Below are 14383 nucleotides of genomic sequence, written 5' to 3' on the forward strand. Positions count from 1 at the left end.
TATTTTCAATCTATGTGTGTCTTTATAGGTGAAGTGTATTTCTTGAGGGAAACAGATTATTGGGTCTTGTTTTCATTTTGTTTTTTTTCTCCATTAAATCATCCTATGTCTTTTGATTGGAGAGTTTAGCCCATTTATATTCAATGTCATTAATGATAAGTAAAGACTTACTACTGACATTTTGTTACTTGTTTTCTGGTTTTTTTTGTGATCTTCTCTTCCTTCTTTCCTTCCTTCTTGTTGTTCTCTTTTAGAGAAAGTGATTTTCTCTGGTGGCGTGTTTTAATTTCTTGTTTTTGATTTTGTATATATCTTTTCTATGTTCTTGATTTCGGATTACTCTAAGGCTGGCAGACAATATCTCACAACCCACTATTTTAAACTCATGGACACCTAACACTGATTGCATAAACAAAGAGAAAAGTACTAAAAACTCTACACTTTAATTTCACCCTCCCACTTTCAAATTGTTGTTGTTTCTATTTATATGTTATTATACTGTCTATGGCTTAAAGTTGTTGTGGTTTTTATTTTTAATAGGCTCATCATCTACTTAACATCTGACTAGTTTGCACACTACAATCACAGTGTTATAATACTCTGTGTTTATCTGTGTACTTACTGTTACTAGTGAGTTTTATACCTTCAGATAATTTCTTGTTGCTTGTTAACATATACTTTCAGATTGAAGAACTCCCTTTAGCATTTCCTGTAGGACAGGTTTAGTATTAATGAAATTCCTCAGCTTTTGTTTACCTGGAAAAGTCTTTATTTCTTCTTCATGTTTGAAAGATAATTTTGTTAGATATGCTATTCTATGATAAAAGGTTTCTTTTCTTTAGCACTTTAAATATGTAAAGCCATTCTCTTCTGGCCTGAGAAGTCTGCTGCCTGATGTACTGGAGCTTGCTTTTATTTGGGTTTTTTTTTTTTTTTTCCTCTTGCTTTCAGGAAGCTTTCTTTATCATCAACATTTGGGAGTTTGAGTATTAAATGCCTTAAGGTAGTTTTCTTTGGATTAAATATGACTGGAGTTCTATAACCTTCCTGTATTTAAATATTTATATATTTCTCTAGGTGTGGAGAGTTCTCTGTTAATATCCCCTTGAATAAACTTTCTACCCTTGTCTCTTTCTCTACTTCCTCTTTAGTACAAATAACTCTTAGATTTGCCCTTTTGAGGCTATTTTCTGATTTGAACTTTTAGGCAAGCTTCATTGATTTTTATTTGTATTTTTTGTCTCCTCTGACTGTATTTTCAAATATCCTGTCTTCAAGCCCACTGATCATTCTTCTGCTACATCAGCTCTACTGTTTAGAGATTCCGATGCATTTTTCAATACACCAATTGCATTATTCAACTCCAGAATTTCTGCTTGATTCTTTTTAGCTATTTCAATCTATTTGTTAAAGTTATCTGATAGGATTCAGAATTTCTCCTCTAAGTTAACTTATATTTTGTTGAGTGTCCTCAAAGCAACTATTATGAATTTGCTGTCCATAAGTTCACATATCTGTGTCTCTCTGTGATAGGCCCCTGGTGCCTTATTTAGTTCATTTGGTGAGGTCATGTTTTCCTAGATGGTCTTGATGTTTGTGGATGTTAATTTGTGTTTGGGCATTGAAGAGTTAGGTGTTTATTGCAGTCTTTGCATTCTGGGCTTGTTTGTACCTATCCTTCTTGGGAAGGCTTTCTAGGCATTCAAAAGGACTTGGGTGTTTGATCTAAGTTTTTCATTACTGCCGTCATATATACTTTAGTGGATACCCCAAGTCCAGTAATTCTGTGGCTCTTCAAGACTCACAGAGGTAATCCCTTGGCAGTATTAAGATCCAGAAGCAATATCTGCAATAACAGGCAGACTCTTGTTCTCTTCCCTGACTTTCCCCCAACAAGGGGAGTCTCTCTGTGCTGAGCTGCCTAGATCTGGGGGGAAGGGTGACACAAAACACCTGTGACCACCACCACTGGAACTGCACTGAGTCAGACCCAAAGCCAGCACAGCATTAGTTCTTGTCTAAGTTCTGCAGTGACCACTACCTGGCTACTACCTATGTTTACTCAAGTCCCAAGAGCTCTACTATTGGCAAGTATCAAATCCAGTCAGGCTTGTATTCTTCCTTTCAGGGCATCAAGTTCCCCCCTGGTCCTGGGTAGGTCCACAGATGCTGTCTAGGAGCCTTGGCCTGCAGTTGGGAACCTTGGGGATCTACTTGATGCTCGATTCTGTGGCTGAGCTAGAACCTGAGTTGCAAGGCAAAATTCTTCCCATTCTTTCCTCCCATTTTCTTAAGAAAAAGCGTCTTTCCCCTTGGCCACCACCAACCCAGGCCCACAACACACACTGTTTAGCTACCACTGATGTTAAGTACTACCTAGCTACCACTGATGTTCACTCAAGGCCCAAGGGCCTTTCAGTCAGCTGTGGTAAATTATGCCAGTCCTGAATATCTCCCTTCATGGCAGTGGGCTTCCCTCTGGTCCAGTATAGGTCCACAAATGCCATCCAGGAGCCACAGCCTGGAATCATGGACTCTAGAGCCCACTTGGTATTCTCTCCCACTGTGGCCAAGCTGGTATACAAGCTGCAATGCAAAACCTTCTCTCTTCTTCCCTTTCCTTTCCTCAAGTAGGAGAGTTATCTCCCTATATCCACCACAGCTGGGAATGTGCTGGGTGCACCTGAAGCAAGCATATCTCAGTCTTCCCTAACGCCCATGGCAAGTACTACCTGGCTACCAATAAGACAGACATTAGGACCCAAGGGTCCTTTAGTCAGCAGGTGATAAATCCTAGCAGGACTGGGTCCTTCCCTTCAAGGCAGGGTGTTCCCTTCTGATCTGCAGTGTGTTTAGAAACATTATCTGGGTGCCAGGGTTGTAATAGGGCCCTCAGGACTCTGTTTAGTGTCCTATTCTACTGTAGGTGAGTGGTGCCCTATTCTACTGTAGTTGAATGGTAGAAAAAGACCCAAGTTGCAAGAAAAAGACCTCTTTACTGTCTCCTCCCCTCTTCTCATACAGAGGGAGGGAGTCTCTACTGGAGGGGCTAGCTGTGCTGCCTGGAATTGGGGGAGGGGTAATGCAAGCACTCCTTTGGCTGCCCTGGCTGGTGTCTCACTAGGTTACATGCACCATAAATCCAGTGGTTCCATGTCCAGCACAGCACAGCACAGGGACTTGCCTTGGAATTGTGGTTCTTGTGGCTTAGAGTGCTTTTCAAGTTTATTTAGAACCACAGAGCACTTTAGTTCATGGTAGCAAGGTTTGCCAGAACTCAGGTTCTGAATGCTGGGATGGGCAATGCCCCTCTGGCTAAGACTAGTTTAAATGCTGTCTCCATGGGTGCCATGCCTCATGTTACTTTCTGCTATGACAGGGAAGCACAGAGTTCCAATGCAAAGTCCCACGATCACTGTGTTCTCCCTCCTCCAACATACAGATTATCTCTCTCCACCAGGTATCCACTGCCAAGTATAAAAGAGGAGGGGGTTAGGCAATTTGTCTTTCCTACCCTCCTCAGTGCCTCTTTTCTTAATATAATCTTTAAACCAGGTACAATGATCATGACTGATTTTTAGTTCTTAGGAAATTGCTTTTTGTTATGTGGACAGTTGTTCAATTTAGAGTGGCGATAATTCGAGAGCCTTCCATTCAGACATCTTCTTCAGCCTCCCCTGTTTAATCTTTATTCTGTTATTTTCATTGCCACTTATTTGTTGAAAGAGCTGGGTCCTTTTTGCTGTACATTATCTGTTAAGGTTTTCTGATTACATCACCAAACTCATGTTTAAGATATCTGGCATCTCAAACCTTGATTGCATATCGGAATCACCTGGGAGCTTTAAACAGCTTGAAGACTTTGTCCTAACTCCAGAGAATTTGGTTTAATAAATTTGGGTGCAATCTGGATGTGAGGAGTTTGAAAGTTACCCAAGTGTTTCTAGTGTGTAGCTAAGGTTGAAGACCATTGCTCTGTTTCTATAAACCTCAACTTTGGCTGCATATTCGTATTAGCTGGGGCACTATACAAATTTCTGACTCTGAGCTTCTAGTTTAGTTGAAGTGGGGAATGGCCTGATACTTGAGAGTTTTTAAAAAGTTTCTAGATAATTCTAACATAAAGAGACATTCAGAATCACTGCTTTACCCTATGTATTTCCTATAAATTGATAGGTCTAGAGGCTTGATTGAATGTATACTCTTAATGTACTTTATAATCCCATGTTGGACGTCTTAATTTAATGAGTCAGGATGAAACTTCTGTGTTTCACTGAGTTTTATACCATGTAAGACTAGCTTTACATTTTTCTCCTAATAACATATTTGATTTTTTAATAACCCTCCCTCAAACCAGAAGTTCTCCTTAGAATATAAAGTTATTCTCTTGCCATTTCAAAGTATGTAGACTCTTCAGACATAAACTAATCACCTATAAAATTCCAGAGCTGGGATTAAATAGGAACATTTTATAAAACCTTTACATTTTAAATGGTAATCTTAAAATGTATAATGAATTATTTCAGAATGCTCCTAGAGAAGCCATCTGTAACCAAGATTAGCAGGAATAGACTTACAATGAGGAAACAGGCACCAATCAGCACGGCTTTCATTTTAACATCAAGGTTTCTAGGGAAATGGATCCCAAAGTTGTCAGCATCTGTAAATGCCTCTCTTAAAATCCCAGTCCAGTGCTTAGAAATCCTGCCAACCACAATTTGTTCATCAAGAGATGTAATCTAAATGGCAAAAAAGAAAAAAAAATCTTAAACGTTTCTAGGAAACTTGTAGCAAAAGTACTTTTAAAGTTGGAGTAAAATAAAGCAATTATTATATTACATTTATGCATCATACATAATTATGGATATATAATTAATATGTGATGTTAGATACACATAGGCTCCTATATAGTCATAGTTATATATGGTTCTATTGTATAGAAAACTTATATAAAAGTGGTTTTACTGAAATTTTAACCATTTTCTATTTTATATTAAGATAGACGTTAATATATGTCTTATTTATTTCAGTTGACCCAAAACAAAATTTAAGCTGAAAAGGATATAAATTTGAAAAGTTTCTTTAATATAATTTCTAGAAGCCATCAGGAAGGAATTAAACGAAACTCCTATTAGACTTCTGCTTTTTAGAGAAGCACAGAGAGTATACACAGCTGAATATTTAAATATGAAGAGAGGCCTCACTACCACCCACTGTCAGTAGGAAAACATAAAATGCTAAGAACCTAGAAAAAAAGACTGACAGTTTTGAGTGAAGAAAAGCAACCGCTAAGTAACTCGATGGGATGCCTCAAGCCGAGGGTGTGGGCAAGACCAGATAACTAGTGGGGTATGAAGAATAAAAAAAAAAAAGGTAGAAAAAAAAAAAAAAAAAAAAATTGTAAAAATTCTGCCGAAGAAAGCTGAGGGTCATCATATAGAGTTGAAAGCAGTGTGCTCAGACAAAAACACCTAGCCAGGTGTGCAGGTAGTGGCTGAATGTAGCATGTAGCTAACATTCACCAAACTACCTGTAAGAGTTATGTCAACCCAAGTCAGGAATGTCATTTCAAACTTGAACACAGGTTTAGAAATATAAATAATGACCTACTTATACAGGTCACATATGTCAGCAACACCTTTTGAATCCATTGCCTCTGGTTGTAACCAGCTAGATAAATGTGAGGAAACTAAAAACAATTGATTCATTTTGACTGTTGATGAGTAGGATCTTTTAAAAAAGTGAAATAAATGTCTAATATAAAATTGTGATTGCTATGCATTACTCTTCATCAAATATTCATTTTCCCTCCCATTGTAACCTGAAGCATTTTCCTCTTTCTTCATAATTAGGCTCTGCCTTGTGGCATGTTTGACCTATGGAACATTAGCAGCTATAACATGGGCAGTGACCTTACATATGAGTAAGTGGTTTGGTCTGGCTCTTGGTCTCAGGTAAATAGTCACTAGAAAAGCATGGCCTAGCTACCCTCTGTTACTACATATCCATAGTGAACATATATCATCTAAGCATTTGAGACTAATAATGAAAACTTTATATTTTTGTTTAAAAATGTATTTGAATTTTGAAATATTTACAAAGTAAAAAATGCTGAAGGTAACTTGCTAGCTACCATAAACCTATTACTAGATTTAACAAATATTTCTCCATCTTGATTGCTATAACAAGAAATTTAAAAATTCACCAAATTTACACAAGGAGTAGAAAATAAAATTTTAATGGAGGATTAGAAATATAAATAATGAGCTACATATACAGGTCATTATAAAGTCTAGATAATTTTTATGAAAAAGTTATAAAGTCTAGATAGTTTTAGCTAAATTCTGTATGACATTTTAAAAACAAAACAAAAAATATAGTAAAATTACTTCAACCTTTGGAAGTAATATGTTGGTATTTATAACATCGTAAAAAGTATACATTTAGGTTTTATTTCCTGTTTCCTGACACAGAATTTTAAAAACTCTCATAACTTTCTAAGTGATAGGGGTGATAGGAGAGTCTTTTTTTTTTTTTTTTTTTTTGAGATGGAGTCTTGCTCTGTGCCAGGCTGAAGTCAGTGGTACAATATCGGCTTACTGCAACCTCTGCCTCATGGGCTCAAGCGATTCTCCTGCCTTAGCCTCCCGAGTAGCTGGGACTACAGGTGGGCGCCACCATGCCCAACTAATTTTTGTATTTTTAGTAGAGACAGGGTTTACCATGTTAGCCAGAATGGTCTCAATCTCTTGACCTCGTAATCCACCCACCTCAGCCTCCCAGGCCTGGCCTGAGTCTTGTTTTAATATTCGGTCTTTGTCCCAGATTCCTGACACACAGCTTCAAAATCCTTAGAATCTTCTGAGCAATAAATCTTTTGTTTACTAAAATGACTGGTGGTTGGGATTCCTGATAGCTTTAGTATCAGGCTGGACCCCAGGAAAACCAAGCAATGCTTAGAGGATTGAATCATTCAGTCCTTTCTCCATCCTCCACAGATGACAGTAAGGCTGCAGCTGGAGTTATTTACCAATAGCCAATGGCTTAAATCAATCATGCCTACATAATGAAACTTTCTAAGAACTCTAAACAACAGGTTCAGAGACTTTCTGGATTGGTGAACTCACGTGCCATGAAGGAGGGTTACCCCAGTCCCACTGGGACAGATCCCATTTTGCTCGGGACCTTTCCAGAACTCATTCTATTAACGTATTCATCTGGCTATCCACTTGTATCCTTTATAGGAAACATAAATAAAGTGTGTTCCTAAATTTTGTAAATAGTTTTAACAAATTGTGAAACCTGTGGAGGAGGTTGTCAGAACCCTAATTTATAGACAGTTGGTTAGGTGTACAGGAGGTCTTGCATTTGTGGTTGGAGTTTGAAATAGGAAACAGTTTTGTGAGACCTTAACTTGTGGTGTCTGCATTAACTCCAGGTGAGTGAGTGTCAGAATTAAACTTGAATTGTAGGGAACCCAGTTGATGTCTGTAGAGAAGGAGAATTGGTTGATATGGGGAAAAAATATCTACATATTTGGTATCAGACGTATGAGTTTAAAAAAGAATTGTAGAGTATCATATTAGCATAAAATTTATAAATCTGTAAATTTAATACTAATAGTTGGTAAAGATAGCCTAAAAAGAAAACTATATATTTATTTGCAATGTAAATGCGAAAAATGTAAACAGGCCACTAGCACATAGAACCTAGGTAAATACCAAAAGACTATATTAAGATAATGTGTAAGATACTAGAACAGCTACATAATTCAAAGCATACAATTTATGAATAGTTACTGAAAAGGTACTTTTAAGTTACAAACTCAGCATTTGTATAAAATTTACTATATGCATTTTTTTTTTTTGCCTTCTCTAATCATATGACTATTAGTTACTCTTAGAATCTGGTATCTGTAGACATAGAGAACTGAAGAGCTGCTGAATGAAATCTAATTTTTTAGTATTAAATATGAATGTTTCACAATTTTTTAGTGTTTTATTCATTTCGTAGGAATACATTACATTCCAATTAGACTTTTATTAATATCATTCCTAGAAGAAGAAATAATCTTTCACTTGTCTGGATTTTTATGTGCATAAAAAGAGAGCTATTATTATATATATCCCTACATAAGGTTCCTGTACATCCGCATTACATGTTCCCATACCTACACACCCATATATACCCACATGCACATATGCATAGTATATATGCATACACTATATATAATCATATATTTTATAAATATATATGTATCCCTTTAAAAAAGCATTTTAAAGTCTCTACAACACATGTGTTTTCTTAGAGTTGCCCATCTCTGTCATCAGATTATGAAGTTGAAAAAGGGAAGAATTCATTTTTATGTAACTAAATTTTAATAGAGGAATTAAAAACTATACTATTAGAGAAGAAAGGACACAAGAGAATGAAACCGGATAGTGCAAAACCTTAGGAAGATATGGGGACACTGTCAGAGTTCCCACATCTAATCATAAGTGAGGTAGCCCTACTCAACTTTAGGATTATTTTTTCCTCATTCTGTAGAACTATGGGCCCAGTTTACCAAATTGTCTGTTTTTCTAAGAGAATCAGGAAATCAAGAGTAAGTTATAAAATCTTCTGATAAACATTTGCAACTAAATAATTTGATTATAAGCCTAGGCTATTTGTTGGAGAACTGCTGTAATGAAATTCATGCAGGAATTAAATATAGAGATACATTATGGTTTCCAATGACCTAATTTAATACAGGGTTAAAGAAGGGACCACAGAGAAGTACAATTGGGTAATACATATTACACTGACTTTCTCAAAATTATCTTTGCATAATTGGGCTTTTTGTAGGAACTCAAAGATGTCAGACCTTCTGGACATGGCCTGGAGCACTGGCAGGCTATATTTCAGATTAAGGAAGGATCCATATGCTTTGCTAATCACACTTAGATGATGAGATTAAAGTTTTATTTATAATGGATAATATATAGTGTGACCACACAGAAACCAACATGTTTAAGTGTTAGATGATTTGCTTATTTTTATTTGACTACAGAGCTCTGCTTCTCTTTTTATCCATTTATCATTATCAATACTGACCTTTAGACAGTAATAACCTCCACTCTGATCAAAGTTAAATGTATGGGAACATTATCTTGCTATTGAGACATCAGTACACAATACTAATTTAAGGCATTCATAAAATTCTGCAAAATTATATTCTTATATTAGGAAAGCAAATCCCATAAACATTATTACATCTCTTACCTCAAAATCAACATCTCCACCACAACAGCTGCACATAATACATGGACCACTCATTTTTAGTACATCCTCTCCTTTCTGATTTTGAATTGTAAACTTTTTTAGATATGGGTACCAGGTCTGAGTAACATAACCTATTGGTACACCAGGAGGAGCTTGGATTTCTATCTACAAAAGTAAGAGAATATGTGTAACTGTAATAAATCATCATAAACCTATCTAATAATGGCTCTCATTTACTGACCATTTCATAAGTGCCAGACATTGCAAGTAAGGACTTCCTAGAAATTTTTTAAAAGATCAAATAGTGTAATGCATGCTAATGTGATATTCAAATTATAAAGCATTTCCCATCAAACTCTCAGTTTTTCCTCAGATATTCTTATAAATATATAATTATACCTAACCTAAATGGCATGGAAAACAAACCAATTCATTATAAGTAACTTCATTTATCCTCTCAAAATAAGTGCAGTATTAGACTTTAAATAACTATATGCCTTTATCTCTAACTGTATTATGTTCTCACAGCAACCTGTATGGAAGGCTAAGTTACCCAGGCAGATATGGTGTTGGGCCAGTGGGATCCTGGAAATGACCAACTTTTCTATAACATCTCTGAACCCTAGTGTCTTCCCTGAAATTCATAATTTCTAGGAGTAGGCTGCCATGTAATATAAAAACAGAGACATCTGGTCTCTACAGAGCTGGACATACTCCCATTTAGGCTATCCCTACTGCAGATGACACAGATATATAAGTTTTTATTTTGAAAAGGAGAAATGAAAAACAGAGGAGATAAAACTTTGTCCTAGGTTTGTCCCTTAGTAGGTTGGCCAAAATTATGAGATGCACACATCTGTTCTTTCCTTCCTTCTTTTTGTCCCTATGATCCCAGAATACTATTTTAGGATATTTTCAATGGTGCATCTCGGCTGGTTTTGACCATGTCTCTTACAATCATTTCTAAAAAAATGATTTGAAAACAGTGCCTATCTGACCTTTCCTTGAATATCAAGAATTCTCATCTCTGACCATTGCTCAACCCCACAAGGCAGACTGCTGCGGGACATGAGGCTAACCATCCCCTGTTGTTTATTTGCCTTCCTTCTTATACAATTGATTTGGAAGCCCAAACATACAGCTGATGGAGCCATTTTCCTTTAAATCTCATCTGATTATACAGGTTCAATGAAAGGATGGACATTCTTGCTGAACTACTTTACAAAAGGCTCTAGTAATTGCTCACATACCTCCTGAAGGCAGCAGGGACAACAACAACAGTTACATCTTAGTGGTCTTTCCAGAGTTATGACTTCTCGACCCAGATTATCAATAATCCTCAAGGTAAAAGGTCTAGATGGCCCACAGCAATTTCGGCTACAGAAATGACTATCTTCTGCTGCAAAATAAATCCTCTGCCCAAAGCTGTTCTTGATTTCATACTTATTATTACTTTCAAAACGGAGTAAGACTATAAATGAAAATAAAATTAGTCGCCTTTATGTTAAAATTATTGAAACTACCTTAAGATATTATAATATCTATCTATGTTTAGATGATGCTCCAAGTATCATAGGAATAATGAAAAGCAATGCTATTTAGAGTTGATCAGGAAAAGGCGTTTATCTGAACTCCCAAGAGAAACTGTGGGCAGGAACAACAATTTTCCAAAACACTCCCATCCAAATTCTAAAAGTTTACTCACTTGGAAATGTACAAGGTAATGAAAATATTGGATGTGGCTCTGTGCCATTCTCAAGGTGATAACAAACTGGAGAGAAAAGAGCTGAAATGCTAGAAGTCAGGTAAAGTGATTGAATCCGTTAGTTATTTGTAGAAGGAGAAGGGAGCAAAAGTAAATCTTGGCTATATTCCTTCTACGTTAAAGTTTATAACATTAGGGAAGATCTTATCATAATAGTGCAGTCATCCCACCGTATCCATGGGAGATTGGTTCTAGGACCGTCTGTGAATACCAAAATCCTAGTCCGCTCAAGTCCCTGATATAAAATGGCGTGGGGTTTGCATATAACTTATGAACCTCCTCCTGTATTATTTAAATCATCTCTAGATTACTTATAATACACAAAGACAAGGTAAATGCTATGTCAAGAGTTTGTTATATTGAACTTTTTAGGAAATAGTGACAAGGAAAAAGAAGTCTGTATATCCTCAGTACAGGTACACTTTCTAAAACTATATTTTTGATCCTTGAGTGATTGAATTCACACAGGTGGAACCCATGGATAGGAAGGGCCAATTGTATTTTACCATTTGACTCTTAATATTCAGAAATAGACTACGGATTTCATTACTGTGAAGACAGACATTCGTAAATAATCAGGTTTGCCATTCCACATCATTCAGAATGCTATATTTATAGTTTTTGATGTATCTTTATTTGCATAAACTTCTTCTCTTTTTAGAAATATGAGAAATACAATTAATACATACCTTCCACAGGTTCAATTTGCTGATGAATCAGTATCGTATCTATCTATTATAGCAAAAAGAAAATTAAGTTGTATGTCAAATGTTTTATAGAAAACCAATTAATACTCATATTTTATTGTTTAATACTGCATATGATCAGTTATCAACTATCATTATCAAATTTTACTAAAAATTTGTTACTTTTTATTGTAAAACTAAAGTTAACATATTTTTAATTAAAAATGCTATATGTTTATTGAAAGTATTCACTATGAATGTTATAAATTTAGGTAAAATAAATATAGTAAAATCCTTATAAAAGTTAGAAAACAATGTTCTTTCTAAATGAGGTTTAAAAATATAAAGACATTATTTTATCAATTTAAATAAGTTTTTTTTTTCTTTTTTTTTGAGACAGAGTCTCGCTCTTGTTACCCAGGCTGGAGTGCAATGGCGCGATCTCGGCTCACCGCAACCTCCGTCTCCTGGGTTCAGGCAATTCTCCTGCCTCAGCCTCTTGAGTAGCTGGGATTACAGGCACGTGCCACCATGCCCAGCTAATTTTTTGTATTTTTAGTAGAGACGGGGTTTCACCATGTTGGCCAGGATGGTCTCGATCTCTTGACCTCGTGATCCACCCACCTCGGTCTCCCAAAGTGCTGGGATTACAGGCTTGAGCCACCGCGCCCGGCCCTAAATAAGTTTTTTTCCATAAGTCTCAGTTATTCATTTTATGTCTACTTCACATAATTATATTGCAGTAAGTAGTAATTTCTTCTATATATTTTTTTAGACTGATTTTAAAAAGCTCTGTAGGGCATTTCTTGGAGAAATATGAACTAGTAAACACTCTTATAATATTCGCTGTGCAAGTACATTGTGAGAAATTAAGTTATTATAGAGAGTACAAGAGAGACAATTTGTTTACGGAAAACTCTGATTATCATAGAAATACTTGTTTATAGATTAGAGATATAAAATTTTACATTTCTATGTTACCAACCTGATCTCTAAGACAAAACAAATTATTAAACCTCACTTTGCTGAGGTAAGCTATTATGTAGTACAGCAAAGCTCAGGACTTTTTTTTTCCTTATTGTTGACATTTGTAAAATTGGGTCTTCCAAAGAAAAAAAGCATCAAAAAATATAATTTTACTAATTGTAAGAAAAAGATGAGTCAAATTCCACACAAAAATATGAAGTCATTTTTGGTACTACTTACTAAAACTTAACTCTAAACTTTAGTACATCTCTTTTAAACGTCAAGACAATTAGTCAGTATTGGAATTAAAAAGCACAGAATCCAGAATCAAGGTACCAGCCCCAGTTCATTAGGTTTTTAATCCAGGTAAGTTATATAACTGCTCTGGATCTCTGTTTCCTCTTGTGTAAGGTGGTGATAATTATAGTGCTTGTACATCATAGAGATTCCGTAAGGATTAAGTGAGGTAATACATGTATTATGCTTAGAATAAAACCTAGAAAATAGTGCTTAATAAATGTTTACTTTGGATTGTTATCACATTATATTCAAGATCATAGAAAAGAATTACCTGTGACATTCTTATTTTTATTTTTAAATGAACCGAACCCAAAAGAACTAGTGATTTGTTGACAGAATGTGTTATTTACCATTTCAGAATTTAATTAATAAACAGTAAATAAATAAGTAATTACTTAAACTATAATTACTATGGTTAGTAAACTGGAAACAAGAGTTGTTTTTTTTTTTTTTTTTTTTATTTTTTTATTTTTTTTTTTTTTTTTTTTTTTTTTTTTTTTTTTTTTTTTTTTTTGTATTTGAAATTACCTGACTTAAGTATTCCAATCCAGGTGGACCATTTAATAGTGGTGGTGGTGCTGGCATCCATGGTACCCCTGCAGGTCTACCTGGCTGATTTTGAACAGGAATGCCAGCTGGGCGAGCTGGTGAGACTAGGTAGCCATGCTGACGTCCTGGGTAGAAGGCCTGGGAGCCCATGTGGCCAGGCTGTTTCCCAGTGTGTCCAGCCTGGTGCTTAGGGTAGGCAATATGTCTGGGAGGTCCTGAAATAGGAGCAAGTAAAATAATTTGCAGCTGCACAGAAAAGTCATTAACCCTTTTTAGAATAACTCCAGCTATCTACCAACTGACCTCTCAGCTCAGAAGTCCTATATCTGTGAAGCTTGAGCTATATTTTTATCTTCAGATATGTTTCAATAAAATATCTGTGGTTTCACATTCACTTCTATTTTGAGGGTGGTTAACTGTGAATAGAGTCGGCCTACAGCTTTACCCTTATGATTTAAAACTCAAGTAGAAAATATGGTTTTATGCCTGATTAAGTGAAAGTAAATCCATCATGATCTAAAGTGACCTATATGAAGATTGTGGTATGCCTTCTTGGAAAAGAGAGATGAAATTGGAAATAATAATAATAATAATAATGGCTTTGTGTCAGCATTCCCAGAGCTAAAGCACCCGTGAAAAATTATAAAAATTGAATTATAAAAAAATGACACATCCTATCTGTACAGAAGTCAGTGGGGAGATGGGGATTGACCCCTCAAGTGATATTTGTCCAGGTCTGGACACATTTTTAGCTGTCACAACTGGAAAAGAGACTGATATTACCATCTAGTTGGTGTAAGCCAGGGATGCAGTTAAACATCCTAAAATACTCAGAAAATCCTCCCAAAACAAT

General features: G+C 35.7%; 1 protein-coding gene across 1 annotated transcript in view; it reads right to left on the bottom strand.

The window, feature by feature from the left end:
* Positions 1-14383, bottom strand: part of LOC108300760 (phospholipid scramblase 2-like) — a 37643-nt gene that overhangs the window by 17004 nt on the left and 6256 nt on the right. Inside the window, exons 3-7 of the mRNA XM_037736882.1 lie at positions 13510-13745; positions 11719-11761; positions 10515-10735; positions 9265-9429; positions 4578-4739 (exon numbers count right to left, since the gene is read on the bottom strand). Coding sequence (XP_037592810.1) covers positions 4578-4739; positions 9265-9429; positions 10515-10735; positions 11719-11761; positions 13510-13745 — 827 coding nt within the window. The remainder of the gene's footprint in view (positions 1-4577; positions 4740-9264; positions 9430-10514; positions 10736-11718; positions 11762-13509; positions 13746-14383) is intronic.

This window comes from Cebus imitator, unplaced genomic scaffold (assembly GCF_001604975.1).
Source record: "Cebus imitator isolate Cc_AM_T3 unplaced genomic scaffold, Cebus_imitator-1.0 Scaffold30, whole genome shotgun sequence".
In the NCBI taxonomy this organism is placed as follows: domain Eukaryota; kingdom Metazoa; phylum Chordata; class Mammalia; order Primates; family Cebidae; genus Cebus; species Cebus imitator.